The sequence below is a fragment of the Ornithorhynchus anatinus genome, chromosome 2, assembly GCF_004115215.2.
Source record: "Ornithorhynchus anatinus isolate Pmale09 chromosome 2, mOrnAna1.pri.v4, whole genome shotgun sequence".
Classification (NCBI taxonomy): Eukaryota; Metazoa; Chordata; class Mammalia; order Monotremata; family Ornithorhynchidae; genus Ornithorhynchus; species Ornithorhynchus anatinus.
The window spans coordinates 147,264,536-147,281,164 of NC_041729.1; the positions used below are offsets into that span (position 1 = coordinate 147,264,536).

The 16,629-nt window shown below is 43.6% G+C and overlaps 1 protein-coding gene across 1 annotated transcript in view; it reads right to left on the reverse strand.

The window, feature by feature from the left end:
• Window positions 1–11,535: 11,535 nt before the first annotated feature.
• The window catches only part of CPNE8 (copine 8), a 296,420-nt gene continuing 291,326 nt past the window's right edge, over window positions 11,536–16,629 (reverse strand). The window contains exon 20 of the mRNA XM_029058426.1: window positions 11,536–13,182. Coding sequence (XP_028914259.1) covers window positions 12,994–13,182 — 189 coding nt within the window. The 3' untranslated portion in view covers window positions 11,536–12,993. The remainder of the gene's footprint in view (window positions 13,183–16,629) is intronic.

The window sequence follows — 16,629 nt, forward strand, 5'->3', positions numbered from 1 at the left end:
GTTTCTGTTTGTTGCAGAGGTGGATTGCAGAGGTGGATGGGCTGGAGGGTCTTGAGGAGTGGGGAGATGTGGATTGAACTTTTTGTTTTAGAAAACTGGTCTGGGCAACAGAATGAAGTATGGAATGGAGTGGGGAGAGACAAATGGCAGGGATGTCAGGGAGGAGGCAGCTGCAGTAGTCAAACCTGGATAGAAACTCCTTACCATCTGCTTTAAAACATTCATTCACCTTGCCCCCTCCTATTTATTCATTCAATCTAATTTTTTGAGAGCTTACTGGGTGTAGAGCATGGGAGAGTACAATATAACAATTAACAGACACATTCTCTACCCACAATGAGCTTACAGCTCCTGCCTCACCTTGCTGCTCTCCTACAATCACCCAGCCCACACACTTCACTCCTCTAATGCCAACCTACTCACTGTACCTCCATCTTGTCTATCTCACAGTCGACCTGCGGTTCATGTCCTCACTCAGGCCTGCAACACCTTCCCTCTTCCTATCCGACAGACGATTACTCTTCCCACTTTCAAAGTGTTATTGAAGGCACATCTCTTCCAAGAGGCCTTCTCTGCCTAAGCCCTCATTTCCTCTTCTGCCATTCCCTTCTGCCCCACCCTGATTTGCTCCCTTTATCCTTCTCCATCCCCCAGCCCCTCTATTTATATTCATTCTGTCTTCCCCACTAAACTGTAAGCTCACTGTGGGCAGGGAATGTGTCCACCAACTCTGTTATATTGTACTCTCCAAGCGCTTATCATAGTGCTCTGCACAAAGTGCTCAATAAATATGATGATGATTGCAAATATTAGTGATACTGTGAAAGTTGAAATGACAAGATTTGATGCCAGACTGAATATGTTGTATGAGAGAGATTCATTCATTCAATCGATCGTATTTATTGAGCACTCACTGTGTGCAGAGTACTGTAGTAAATGCTTGGGAAATTACAGTACAGCACAGCAGATAATCCCTACTCGCAATGAGCTCACAGTCTAGAGGTGGGGAGAGGTGAGCCAAGGCCAATACCAAGGTTATGTGACATAGGGAGGAAAGTGGTATTGTGATGGGAAAGACAGGAGAAGGACAGGGTTTGGGAGGGAACATAAGGTGTTCTGTTTTGGACATATGTAGTTTGAGGTGTCGGTGGACTATCTAGGTAGAGATGTCCTCAAGGCAATAGGAAATGCAAAACCACAGAGAAGGAGAGAGGTAAATCTGGTAAATCTGGGAATCATCTGAGTAGAGACGCTAGCTGAAGCTGTGAGTGTGAATGAGTTCTCCTAGGGAGTGGGTGAAGATGGAAAATAGGAGCCTCAAAACTGAGCCTTGAGGGGCTCCACATAGTTAAGGGGTGGAAGGAGGAGGAGAGCCCGAGAGTGAGAATGAGTGGTCAGAAAGATAGAAAAAGCAGGAGAAGACAGTGTCAGTGAAGCCAAGGTTGGATTATATTTCAAGGAAAAGGGGTTGTTCCACAGTGTTGAAAGCAGCTGAGAGGTTGAAGAGGATTAGGGTAGAGTAGTAGCCTTCGGGTTTGGTGAGAAGAAGGTCATTGTTTACCTTAGAGAGAACTGTTTCTCTGGAGTGAAGGGGACTGAAACCAGATTGGAGGTGATCAGGAAGAGAATTTGAGGAAAGGAAGTGGTGGTAGCGGGTGCTGACAACACTCTCGAGGAGTCTGGAGAGGAATGGTATAAGAGAGATGGGGCGATGACTGGAGGAATTGTCTCTATTTGTTCCCTAATTGTACTTTCCAAGCACTTAGTACAGTGCTCTGCAAACGGTAAGTGCTCAATAAATATGATTGAATGAATGAATGAATGAATGGAGGGAGCCACAGGGTCAAGGGAGTATTTTATTTTTTTTTGAGTCAGGGGAAAACAATAAAGATGTTTGAAACCAGTGAGAAAGAAGCCATTGGAAAGTGAATGGTTGAAGATGGCAGTCAAGGAGGGAAGAAAGCAGGGTCTTAAATGTTTAAGGTATGAAGGGATGGGGTGAGAAGATCAGGGGGAAGGGGTAGATTTTGAAAGCATGTGAGAAATCTCTTGAGGAAATCCATTGTTTAGTAATGGTAAAACTAGATATAGGTGATTAAAAGCAAAAAAAAAAAAGTGAGACACAAATGTTTCAATATTTGAAGCAGCTCATTGAAACCAACTGAATTAGGAACATTCTTCACCATCAAAACAGTTATTGAGAATCCTCCCTGTGCAGAGCAGTGTACGGAGCACAGTGGGGAGTTACAAAGGAAGTGACCTTGGTCTTGATTTATTTTTTGTAAGACTCAGCTGGAGAAATTCAGGCCAACATTAAGATCTTACAGTCATTTTTCTTCTCACAATCTATTTAAGTAAGTAAAATTATCTATCAAAGAGATATTGTTTTACCATAGACATGGCAGCTTGGGTGTGCTTTTCTTTCCCCAGTGAGATTTTTTATTCTTTTCTGGTTATCATCTGTAGCTATCACTTCACTTTTTTAAAAATTGTATTCATTAATCAATGAATCAATCAATCGAAGGTATTTATTGAGCTGTTACTCTGTGCAGAGCACTGTACTAAGTACTAGGGAGAATACAATACAACAGAATTAGCGGACACATTCTATGCCCATAATAAGCATAGAGTCTAGATGGGGAGACCGACATTAATATGACTAATTTATAAGTTATAATTTTAAAGATATGTACATAGGTGCTGTGGAGCCAGAGGAGGGATGAATACCAAATGATCAAAGCTCACATATCCAAGAGCATAGACTTTGCGGAAGGGAGAGCTAGCTGGGGAAAAGAGGCCTTATTTGGGAAGGGCCTCTTGGAGAAGATATGACCTTTATAATGTTTTAAAAGTGGAGAGAGGTGGTCTGATGTATATGGAGGGGGAGGGATTTACAGACTATGGGGAGGATGTGGGAAAAGGGCCGGGGGGAGTTAAACAATAATGATAATAATGATTATGGTATTTAAGTGTGTACTATGTGCCATGCATTGTTCTAAGCCCTGGAACAGATACAAGGTAATCAGGTTGTCCCACGTGGGGCTCACAGTCTTAATCCCCGTTATCCAGATGCACAGAGACACAGAGAAGGCACAGAGAAGTAAAGCAGCTTGCCTAAGGTCACACAGCTGACAAGTGGCGGGTTCGGGATTAGAACCCACATCTTCTGACTCCAAAGCCTGTGCTCTTGCCACTAAGCCACGCTGCCTCTCCAATAAACGAAATTGGGGCACAGAGAATAAGCTGATGCTAGAGTAGCAAGATGTGTGAGTTGGGCTGTGGTAGGAGATCGGTGAAGTGAGGCAGGACGGGGCAGGCTGATTGAATAATTTTGAAGAAGCTAGGCTCAGTGGAAAGAGCAGAGATCATGGGTTCGAATCCCGACTCTGCCACTTAGCTGTGTGACCTTGGGCAAGTCACTTCACTTCTCTGTGCCTCAGTTCCCTCCTCTGTAAAATGGGGATGAAGACTGTGAGCCTCACGTGGGACAACCTGATTACCCTGAATCTCCCCCAGCACTTAGAACAGTGCTCTGCACATAGTAAGCGCTTAACTAATACCAACATTATTATTATTAATACTTTAAAGTCGAAGGTAAGGTGCTTCCGTTCGATGCGGAGGTGGATGGGCAGCCACTGGAGATTCTTGAGGTGTGGGAAGACTTGGTCTGATCACTTTTATTGAAAAAGGAACCGTGCAGCCGAGTGGAATATGGACTGGAGTGGGGTGTGACAGGAGGCTGGGAGGTCAGCGAGAAAGTGGATGCAGAAGTCAAGGCAGGATAGGATGAGTGCTTGGATCAGCATGGTAGCAGGTTAGATGGAGAGGGAAGAGTGGATTTTTACAATGTTGCGAAGGAAGAACTGACAGGATTTGGTGACAGATTAAATTTGTCGGTGGAATGAGAGAAATGAGTCGAGGACAACGCCAAAGAAATGAGCTTGCGAGACAGGGAGGATAGTGGATTTGTGTACAGTGATGGGAAAAATTAGCCCATATCCTGCCTCTGGCCTAAATGTCCTCCCTCCTCAAATCCGACAGACATTTACGCTCCCAGCCCTGCTTCACAGCCTTATTGAAGGCACATCTCCTCCATGAGGTCTTCCCAGATTAAGCCCCTCCTTTCTTCTTCTCCCACTCCCTTCTTCACTGTCCTGACTTGCTTCCTGGGTTCTTCCCCCTTCCCAACCTCACGGCACTTATGTACGTAGCTGTAATTTATTTATATTGATGTCTTGTCTCCCCACCCCTAGACTGTAAGCTTGTTGTGGGCAGGGAATGTGTCTGTTTCATTGTTGCATTGTACTCTCCCAACCACTTAGTACAATGACCTGCATACAGTAAGTGCTCAATAAATACAATCGAATGAATGAACGGGGAGGACAGGTTTTGGGTGTGGAAGCTAAGGAGTTCGGTTTAAGAAATATCTAATTTGAGATGTGGGCAGGACATCTAAGTGGGTATGTCTTGAAGGCAGGAAGAAATACGAGATTGTAGGGAAGGAGAGAAGACAGGGCTGCAGGTGTAGATTTGGGAGTTGCCTGCATAATAAATGATGATGGTATTTGTTAAGCACTTGCTATGTACCAAGCACTGTTCTAAGCACTGGGGTAGATACAAGGTAATCAGATTGTCCCACTTGGGGCTCACAGTCTTCATCCCCATCTTACAGCTGAAGTATCTGAGGCACAGAGAAGTTGAGTGACTTGTCCAAAGTCACACAGCTGACAAGTGGCAGAGTCAGGGTTAGAACCCCCGACCCCTGACTCCCAAGCCCGGGCTCTTTCCACTAAGTCACGGGTAGTTGAAGCCATGGGAGTGAGTGAGTTCTCCAAGGAAGTGGGTGTAGTTGGAGAATAGAAGGGGATCCAGAAGTGAAGGACCTTGAGGGTCACCCAATGTCAGAGTGTGGGAGGCAGAGGAGGAGCCAGTTGAAGAGACCGAGAAGGAGCAGTCAGAGAGTTAGGAGGACCAAGAGCACAGCGTCATCACCGCCAAGAGAGGACTGTAGACAGCACTACCATCCTTCCTGTCTCACAAGCCCATTACCTTGATGTTATCCTTGACGCCTCTCTTGCGTTCAACCTACATATTCTGTGTTGCCCTGATTTGTATTGTTTTTTCCCCCCTCCCACCCCAACAGCATTTATTTACATATCTGCAATTAATTATTCAAAGATTGTGAGCCTCACGTGGGACAACCTGATGACCCTGTAGCTACCCCAGCGCTTAGAACAGTGCTCTGCACAGAGTAAGCGCTTAACAAATACCAACATAATTATTATTATTTCATCTGTAAAATGGGGAATAAAACTGTGAGCCCCATGTGGGACAAGGACTGTGTCCAACCCAATCTGCTTGTATCCACCCCAGCGCTTAGTACGGTGCATGGCAAACAGTAAGCGCTTAATAAATACCATAATCATCATTATTATTTTGGGGAGAATACAATATAACAATGGGGCAACTTCCACTCCATTGGTCAGACATTAAATTTTTCTGAGCCCGTTCTGGTCCAAAGGGGTATTTCCCACATAAAAATTCTTCCCTAGCTGTTCTTGTGCCACACAAATGAGAGCTTGGTATAAATCCAGGTAAAACTATCCAATCTCAAAAAGCACCAGATGACAAACATATTTCTTCCTTGCTCCTTCCGCAGGGCTTGTAAAATTAACCTCATCCAGCTCAAAAATCACATCTTAGTGATATCATAACCACTCAACGGGATTCATTATAATGCTCTATGGCCATTTCATGCTAATTCAATCTATTCACGGATCTGGGTTAAAGGAAGAGTAAGGCCACTGTCATTGCCATTTTCATACTAAATGTTTAAATACTTTTGAGATTGGATTAGCCTAAAACTCATTTTTTCTCACTTTCAGAAACTGGCATAGTCTTGGCCTCTTTCTTTCTCACATTCAGGCATTCATTCACTCAATCTATTTATTGAGCACTTACTGTGTTTAGAGCACTATACTAAGTGCTTGGGAAGTACAGTTCAGTAACAAATAGAGACAACCCTGCCCACGAAAGGCTCACAGTTTAGAACCGGGGAGACAGACATCAAAACAAGTAAACAGGCATCAGTAGCATTATTATAAATAAAAAGAATTATAGATATATAGACATAATTACTAGAAATAATTATAATTACAAATATGTACATAAAGGAAATGGCTAGTTGAAATTTCAAAGGCTATGCTTTACTTTCCTTAAATTCTAAAGATAAACATCTGACTATGATTGGCTTACAATGGTTTTACCCTGATGCTTAGTTCAGTGCTTGGCACAGAGTAAGTGCTTAACAAATACTATTTTTAAAAAGTATTCTTTAGCCCTGCTATTTTTTTTTTGTAAGTATGGAAAGGCTTTGTAATGACTGCTCTTGGATGCAAGTGGGTATATTTCAGGCACAATTTGCAATCAATCAGTGACAGTCATTAAACACTCCCACTGTGCAGAGCATTATAGTGTTAATAATAATTGTGGTACTTAAGTACTTACTATGTGCCAGGCACTATTCTAAGCACTGGGGTAGATACAGGTTAATCAGGTTGGACACAGTCCCTGTCCCATATGGGGCTCACACTCTTAAAGCCCATTTTACAGATGAGGTAATGGAAGTGCAGAGAAATGAAATGACTTATCCAAAGTCACATGGCAGAAAAGTGGCAGAACTGGGATTAGAACCCAGGTCCTTTTGACTCCCAGGCCCGTGCTCTATGCACTAGGTCATGACGCTTGACAGTTCTAAGTGCTCAGGGCGTTGACTTCTCCCTGCTCCTCTCGCTCTGCTGACTCTCCCCCACTTGCCATCCCTTTCTTAACAGAAAGTTATTCCCCCACTCTTTCCGACCTCACTGTCTCTACTTATTCAATCATTCAATCATATTTATGGAGTGTTTACGGCATGCAGAGCACTGTACTAAGTGCTTAGAACGAAGTACAATACAACAATAAACAATAATAATGTTGGTACTTGTTAAGCACTTACTATGTGCAGAGCACTGTTCTAAGCACTGGGGTAGATACAGGGTAATCAGGTTGTCCCACGTGAGGCTCACAGTCTTCATCCCCATTTTACAGATGAGGTAACTGAGGCACAGGAAGTTAAGTGACTTGCCCACAGTCATAATGATATTCCCTGCCCACAATGAGCTTACAGTCTAGTTGGGGGGGAGACAGACGTAATACAAATAAATAAAATTGCAGATTTGTACATAAGTGTTGTGGAGCTGGGACGGGGGAAGAGCAAAGGGAGCAAGTCACGGAGATGCTGAAGGAAGCAGGAGATGAGGAAGAGTGGGGCTTAGTCTGGGAAGGCCTCTTGGAGGAGATGGCCTTCAATAAGGCTTTGAAGGCGGGGGGAGTAAGTCGACATTAAATCTTGCAGGTAGGGAACTTTGGTCAAAAGTTAAACTTCCTTATTTGTTGTATGGCCTTAGAAAAGTGCTTAACACTATTCTAAATGCTGGGGTAGGTACAAGCTAATTAGGTTGGACGTGGTCTCTGGCCTATATGGGACTCACAGTTCAAGCGAGCAGGAAACATATTTACTGAATCTGTAAACACTGACTCTCTCAAGTGCTTAGAACAGTGCCCTACATACCGAAAGTGCTCAGAAAATACCTGATTGAAAGTTAAATAGTATTAGCGGTAAATCCAGGACTCACAACAAAAAAGGATCAGATATTACAATGGCCTTTTATATATTCAGTTGGCTCTGAATCTTGATATAATGAGGATACCACATTCTACTTCTGAACTTTTGAACTTCTCCAAGGACATGGAAAGAACATGTGCCTGGGAGTCAGGAGGTCATGGGTTCTAAAGCCGGCTCTGCCACTTATCTGTTGGGTGACCCTGGGCAAATCACTTCACTTCTGGACGGTGACTGTGTCCAACGCGATTTGCTTATATCCACCCAGCATTTAGTACTATATATATAGTAAGCGCTTAACAGATACCATCATTATTATGAGCAATTCATTGGGGGAATCCTCCTGGAGGAGTTGTGATTTCAGAAGGGCCTTGAAGATAATAATGGTGGTATTTGTTAAGCACTTACTATGTGCCAAGCACTGTACTAAGCACTGGGGTGGATATAAGCAAATTAAATAAGCAAATCAGACGCCCACGAGGGGCTCACAGTCTCAGTCCCTATCTTTCAGAAGACGGAACTGAGACCCAGAGAAGTGAAGTGACTCGTCCAAGGTCACAGAGCAGACAAGAGGTGGGGCTGGGATTACCCTGACCTTCTATGACCTTCTGACTCCCAGACTTATGTTCTAACCTCTCCACAATGCTGCTTCCCTTAGATGAAAGGAGACTAGTGATTTACCGTGTCTATACAGGCAAGGAGTTCCAGGCAGAAGAGAGGGGAGGCACGAAAAGAGGTCATCAACAAGAGAGATGAAAACAAGGGCCAGGGAGTAGGTTGCTTTGAGGGGAGCAAAACGTAAGAGCTGAGGTATAATGGGAAAAGAGTGAGAATAAATGGTGGAGAGAGAGCTAACTGAGAGTTTTAATAACTGTCGTATTGGTTAAGTGCTTACTATATGCCAGTGTTAAGTGTTGGGGTAGTTAAAAGAGGATCAGGTCCCAATGGGGCTCACAGTCTAAATAGGATGGATAACATGGAGAGGTTCAAAGCTCTCCATCACCTTGCCCCTTCTTACCTCACATCCATTCTCTCCTTTTACATCCCAGCCTGCACACTCCGCTCCTCTGGTACTTACCTTTTCACTGTGCCTCGTTCTCCGGCCTGTCCCGCCGTCGACCCCTCGTCCACGTCCCATCTCTGGCCTGGAATGCCCTCCTTTGTCAAATCTGCCAAAGTAGCACACTTCCCATCCTCAAAGCCCTTCTGATAGCTCAGCTCCTCCAGGAGGCCTTCCCAGACTAAGCCACACTTTTCCTTTGCTCCCCCTCCCCGCCCATTGCCCCAACCCGCTATTTTTGCTCCAGCCCCCCACCCCACAGCACTTGTGTATATATGTACATATTTATAATTATAATTCTATTCATTTTTATTATGTGTATATATAGATAATTCTATTTATTTATAATGATGCTACTGATGCCTGTTTACTTTTTTTGATGTCAGTCACCTCCCTTCTAGACTGTGAGCCCGTTGAGGGCATGGATTTTCACCATCTGTTGTTGAATTGTACTTTCCTAAGCACTTAGTACAGTGCTCTGAACACAGTAAGTGCTCAATAAATACAATTGAATGAATGAATGTATTGAATCCCCATTTTGCAGATGAGGGAACTAAGGCACAGGGCAGCTAAGTGACTTGCCCAAGGTCATATAGCAGACACACGGCAGAGTCGGGATTAGAATCCAGGTCCGTGCTCTTTCCGCTAGGCCAAACTGCTTTCCAATCAGTTCCTGCACCAACCTCAGGCCCCTTGGATAGGAACTGGAAAGCGGAACACCCACCCATTCGTTATGATGCCGAATGCACTTCTGAGAAGAAAATTAGTAGCATTTCTGGATGAAACATTTTTGGGGGGGAGACTCTAGGGATTAGCTGTGACCAACATCCTACCCAACATCCAGACCCAAAGGAGGGAGCAGAAAGCACGAGGAAGAGACTCAGAGGGCCGTTTTCATCCCTTCACTCCCTTGACCCGGGACACCTCATGACAGGGAAGGAAAAACTGAGAGGTTTGTTTTGTTTTGTTTTCTGAGAAAAGGTTTAGAGTCCTTTGATCATGAAACACGGATTGCTTAGGAGTTGTTCATCTCCTCTAGAGTGTTTTGGTATCATATTGAGATGGGCTTTGATGTCTTGCCTTCTATTAGTAGCATGCTGGCTCCCTGCCAAATATTTTGCTAGGTAAGGATAGCAGAAGTACAGGTGCCAGTCAACTACCTACCCCCAAACTTACTGTGACACAAAGGAGAGACCAATGATGCAGCCATTGGATGTTCGCCATTCAGATGAAGGTAGTTCTCTCTGGAACTCAAAGGAATCAGTCTGCATTGTTATTATTATTAACATTAATAATAATCATAATAATGGTATCGGTTAAGTGCTTACTAGGTGCCAAGCACTCTAGTTAGCGCTGGATACAAGATACAAGATAATCAGGTCCCACTTGGGGTTCACGGTCTAAATAAGAGGGTGCACAAGTATTGAGTGACCATTCTGCAGTTGAGGAAACTGAGGCATAGAGAAGTGAAGTGACTGGCCCAGGGTCACACAGCTGGTTCATGGCGGAGCCAGGATCAGAACCCAGGCCCTCTGACTCCTGGGCCCATGTTCTTTCCACTAGGCCACGCTGCTTCTATAATTTCTCTCATTAGGCCAGTAAGGCTTGGAGAACTGGAGATGTTCCCTGCTCAGGGATTATTTCCTCATCGGCCCCTTTCTCATTAGTGAGAGTTAGATCGTTGTAGGGGGGTAATGTGGCTTTGGTTTTTGCGGTATTTCCTGACTGATTAGTGTAGAGCTTTGCATCCAGTAGAAGCCCACTATACACCACTACTAAAGTCAGCTGTGTGACTGTGGACAAGTCACTTCACTTCTCTGGGCCTCAGTTACCTCATCTGTAAAATGGGGATGAAGACTGTGAGCCTCGCATGGGCCAACCTGATTCCCCTGTGTCTACCCCAGCGCTTAGAACAGTGCTCTGCACATAGTAAGCGCTTAACAAATACCAACATTTATTTTTATTTCTGCTACTCAGGGAAGCTCCATGAAATATTTTAAGCATTTAATTTTATGGTATTTGTTAAGCACTTACTAAGCACCATTCTAAGCGCTGGAGTATATACAAGTTAATCAGGTTGGACACAGTCCCTTTCCCGCATGGGGCTCACAGTCTTCAACCCCAAATTATAGATGAAGTAACCGAGGCACAGAGAAGCAGAGTGACTTGCCCCAGGTCACGCAGTAGACAAGTGGCAGAGATGGGATTAGAAGTCGGTTCCTCTGACTTCCAGGCCGGTGCTCTTTCCATTAGTCCACGTTGCTTATACTTATTCATTCATTCATTCAATAGTATTTATTGAGCGCTTACTAGGTGCAGAGCACTGTACTAAGCGCTTGGAATGGACAAATCGGTAACAGATAGAGACAGTCCCTGCCCTTCGACGGGTTTACGGTCTAATCGGGGGAGAGGGACAGACAAGAACAATGGCAATAAATAGAATCAAGAATAGCGATAAAGAATACTCATGTCTGTCTCCCCCTCTAGACTGTAAGCTCGCTGTGGGCAGGGAACGTGTTATATTATTCTATTGTACTCTCCCACGTGCTTAGTACAGTGCTCTGCACACAGTAAGGGCTCAATAAATACAATTGCCTGCCCGACTGACTTCCCCACCTCCTCAACTTCTTTTCTAAAGCTTCCACACAGGCTTCCTAGGGCTCTGTTCTGAACGGATGAGAAATAACTGTTTGCATCAGGTATTTGGCAGAGAGAGCAGTTAGAGGGACTGCTGGTTTTCAAGACTGGCCTAAAGATGTCTCCAGGCAAGATGACCCATTCGCACTGCAATATTTTCAAAGTAAACCCACTGTACACTTTAAAGAGTTTAATATAGATTTAAAAAGGGACAGTTTTGCGTTACATCGTTCTAGTCCATTGATACTGTAGATATGTGTGAGTGTATTATTTCAGCAAAATCTTTTTCATGCTTAAAAAAGTCATCGTGAGTTAATATGAGACAGAAAGTACAACATACGGTAGAAATGAACCAAGTAGTAAATGAAAAAATACATTACAAAGCAATTACAATGTTGACACAAAAGAAAAATACACCTTTCCATTATTCGAAGGCAAGTCACAATTGTTTCCAGGAATTCTGTGAGAATTTAAGGCCATTTGTTCTAAAGAAATGCTTTGATTTTGACACTAATTCACAAAACTGTAATTCTTATAAAAACTGTACATGCAAAAGATTCTTCGGTTAATTATGACCAGGCATATCCTAATACGCGAGTAGTCTAGCACACAAATTCATTGTGCATAAAATCACATGGCAGTGAATGTTTAACTGATCGATTTACTAAATACTCCCAACCTGTGTATCCTGCACGGTAATGCGGACAGGTAATAGCAAAGACTCCAAATATCGAGAGCCGGTATCCCTTTGAATAGAAATATCTAGACAATATATAGTACAACAAAAAGCCTGGAGCAGCACGTCAACTTTTAAACAATCATACTATTGGTTTTCTAAATTATGATACAAAAAAGTCTATTTTTATAAAGTTTGGTTGTTTCTGGAATTACGGTTCAACCACGTTTAAACTTGTTCTCAGTGTGCTGCCAACCGTTTAAAATGTAAACTGACTGCGCTCCAAATTTAGGAGACAATCTATGAAAAATGTATGTCCTTCCAGGGTTCCCATTTGAGATTAGACCCACTGAACGTATCCGACTGAGAGAGGCGAACTGACTTCTAAGCATCCGAGGCCCAGCGAGACAATTCAGCCACAGAGAAATACAAATGTTTATCGTCCTTCCCTTGTTTGCGATTGTATTTGTCTGGACAGTGGTTCAAAGAGATATTGCTCTTCCTGTGGTTCTATCTATTGCAAGTTAGAAGACATATTTTTCAATATTCAAAACTCTTATTCTTAGGAACAGTTATAAAAGTATTGAAATTTAAAAAGTAGTAACATGTAAACATTGATACGTAAGAACGGCATTCCTATATACAGAGCAGTCAGAGACGACGATACTGTTTGAATTAAAAACATGGTTTGTGCTTTTTCTCCACAATACATCGGAAACTAGCTTTTCCTGTCAGAAAAAAACGAGAGAAGACATCCACGTTTTGCTTCAAGCAGTCAACGACTTTTCAGTTGCTCATGCAACCGTATTTACAGTTTTGGTTTACGAAGAGAATAGATTTCGGAGCCCAGGAAACCCACCACGTGGTACTCACGGGGACTCCGGACAGGGAATAAGGGTTACCTTCCCCGCTTCCTCATGGAGCATCGGACCCGGAGCACGGCATTCGGGAACACGTTCAGATCTGAGTCTGTAATACATGTGTCGGTGGGGTGTACGGAGGAGGCGCAGGTGATGGCTTGATTCCTCTGACCCTCATGTATGACAGAAATTGTTCTGGGATTTCAGCTAACACATCTTTAGCCAGCCTAGCCATGCTCAGGATATGGTTTCCGCTTCTGTCGATGTAATCTCTGAATGGTACAAACTGAAGCAGAGAAAGGAGAAAACACCTATCATATATGATGAGTGCATTTTCGCACAATCAATACGACAAGATTTTAAAGTTTGTTTTGTTGGAGACAAGTGAAATAATAATGATAATAATGTTGGCATTTGTTAAGCGCTTACTATGTGCAGAGCACTGTTCTAAGCGCTGGGGTAGATACACGGTAATCGGGTTGTCCCACGTGAGGCTCACAGTTAATCCCCATTTTACAGATGAGGTAACTGAGGCACAGAGAAGTGAATTGACTTGCCCAAAGTCACACAGCTGACCAGTGGTGGAGCCGGGATTAGAACCCACGACCTCTGACTCCCAAGCCCGGGCTCCTGCCCTTAAGTCATGCCGTTTCTCATAAGTGAAATGCAAAACCAATATCAGCATAACCTGACCCTAACTTTTACCTTTTATGTATGTTTTGAAATTGTTAATGCAGTATAAGATTAATCTTTGTGAAGTCAGAAAGGCCTTGATCAAGTGGTGGACTTTGAACCTCATAAGAAGCAGCATGGTTAGGGGACCTGGGTTCTAATTCCAGCCCCACTACTGGCCTGCTGCGTGACCTACATCCTAATTTAGCTTCTTAACTTCTCTTCACGCTTAAATTCTTTGTTTTTCATTTTCTTCATCTGTAGAGTAGAGATTAAATACTTGCTGTCTCCCAACTTTATCAGACTCTACTCTCCCAAGCGTTGAATACAGTGCCATGCACACAGTAAGTGCTCAATAAATATGATCAATTGACTCAAAAGAAAAATACACCTCACAATTGGCTTCCAGGCTCTCCCCCAACTTACAGCGTGGCTCAGTGGAAAGAGCGCGGGCTTGGGAGCCAGAGGTCATGGGTTTGAATCCTGCCTCTGCCACCTGTCAGCTGTGTGACTGTGGGCAAGTCACTTAACCTCTCTGTGCCTCAGTGACCTCATCTGTAAAATGGGGATTAAGACTGTGAGCCTCATGTGGGACAACCTAATTTTGCTGTATCTACTTCGGCGCTTAGAACAGTGCTCTGCACATAGTAAGTTCTTAACAAATGCCAACATTATTATTATTACTATTATTATTACTTTTCTGCTTTCTTCTCCCGCCGTTCTCCACCTTTCTGGTCTTGATTCCTCCCAAAGCAAGCCTGAGGCTATTCCTCATTCTCTATTCTTCCCCTACCCCGCTTGGGTTTCAGATAGATCACAGCTTTCCCCACATTCAAATCCCTCCTTTTCCTACAAGCTTTCCCTACTACTTATCCCTTATTATTATCCCAAACTATTATCCCAAACTCATTATTATCCCAAACCACTTATTGCTATTGTTCTTGTCTGTCCGTCTCGCCCGATTAGACCGTAAGCCCGTCAAAGGGCAGGGACCGTCTCTATTACCGATTTGTACATTCCAAGCGCTTAGTACAGTGCTCTGCGCATAGTAAGCGCTCAATAAATACTATTGTATGAATCCCTTCGTTATCTATTCTTCAACAGGGAACATGTTTACCAACTCTGTTGTTTTGAACTCTCCTAAGCATTTAGTACAGCGTTCTGCACATGGTAAGCATTCAAAAATACAACCGATTGATTGATTCCCAAACGCCAAGACAGTGGACCACACCAAATAGCCACTCAATAAATGCTGTTACTACTAACTGCTATGATTACTGCTACCCTGCTACAAATACAGAAGGTATTTGTTAAGCTCTCACTATGTGCCAAGCACTGTACTCAGCGCTGAGGTTGTAACAAGATCATCAGATCCCACATGGGGTCACACAGCAAACAAGTGGTGGAGCTGGAATGAGAACCCAGGTCATCTGACTCCCAGGCTCCTGCTCTTTCTACTAGGACACACTGCTTCCCTAAAGCGATGAAATACTACGTGTCATTTTTTTTTAATGGTATTTGTTAAGCGCTTACTCTGTGCCAGGCACTGTACTAGATACAAGTTTGGATACAGTCCATGTCCCACAGGGGCTTGCAGTTTTAATACCCATTTTTCAGATGAGGTGAAACAGAGAAGCAACAAGGCCTAGTGGATCGAGCATGGACCTAAGAGGCAGAAAGTCCTGGATTCTAATCCCTGCTCCTCCAGGTGCCTGCTGTGTGATCTTGGGCAAGTCAGTTCACTTCTCTGTGCCTCAGCTACCTCATCTGGAAAACGGGGATAATGATTGTGAAGCCCCATGAGGGACGTGGACTGTGTCCAAACTGGTTAGGTTCGTTCTGTCTATGTCCAGTGCCTGGGACACAGTAAGCACTGAACAAACACCATTAAAGAAAGAAAAAAAGAGGTAACTGAGGTACAGAGAAGTCGGGCGATTTGCCCAAGGCCACAAGGAAGACAAGTGGCGGGGCTGGGATTGGAATCCAGATGCTTTGACTCCCAGACCCATGCTCTTTTCACTAAGCCACACCGCTTGCCGGAATCCAACTGGAGAATAGTAATGATGGCATTTGTTAAGCGCTTACTCTGTGCAAAGCACTGTTCTAAGTGCTGGGGGGGTGGTACAAGGTGATCAGGTTGTCCCCCGAGGGGCTCACAGTTTTAATCCCCATTTTACAGATGAGGTAACTGAGGTACAGAGAAGTTAAGTCACTTGCCCAAAGTCACACAGCTGACAAGCGGCAGAGCCGGGATTAGAACCCAAGACCTCTGACTCCCAAGCCCAGGCTCTTTCCACGGAGCCACGATACTCATTGCATGGAGGCTATCTAATGGGGCTTAACTGCTCTTAGTTCTCATCTTCTATCCACTATTACCCACCATACATACTAACCTAAAAATTTGCTCCAGTCTCTTCATTTTTCTCTTTTTAATTTTACCTTTATTCTCATTTAAAACATAAGTATGAAACCCTCCTCGAATGAGCAAATAATTACCAGTAATACTAGGGAAGAGAGCCACTAGCACCCCATTGCTAAATTCCTTGAGAAAACCGCTCTAAGGCCTTGCTGTGTTTTCAATTTTATTGGTTATTTAAGTGCACAGATATTGTATACTTGAAAGTCTAGTTCAATTTCAAGACTATCTACTTCTGGACATAAGGCTCCTACAGGGACACGGAAATTCGGAAATAAAATATGGAATTCAAGAATTCCAAGAAAGAAACCGTTTTAGAATATCGGGATGCTGAATCACTGATTTATGAAACATAATTCTTCTCAATCTTCTAAACCTAAAACTTTGAAATGCAATTTTCCCTCACAGGGTAGCTACAGTGAGGGTCTATCCAGATGAACAAGTGGACCCCCTCTCTTACCCTGAAATGGATAACAGGGATGGAGGGAAACAGAATCTTAGATTGTCTTTCCCCCGACCAACAGTTAGAGAGGCAGAAACCTACCACACCAGTATCGTGCTATGTCTTGGGCCATTTATAACAACTCCTTCCTGCCCCTTCAGTCTGGTCTTCCCACTCACTACTGACTTGAATAACAATACTAA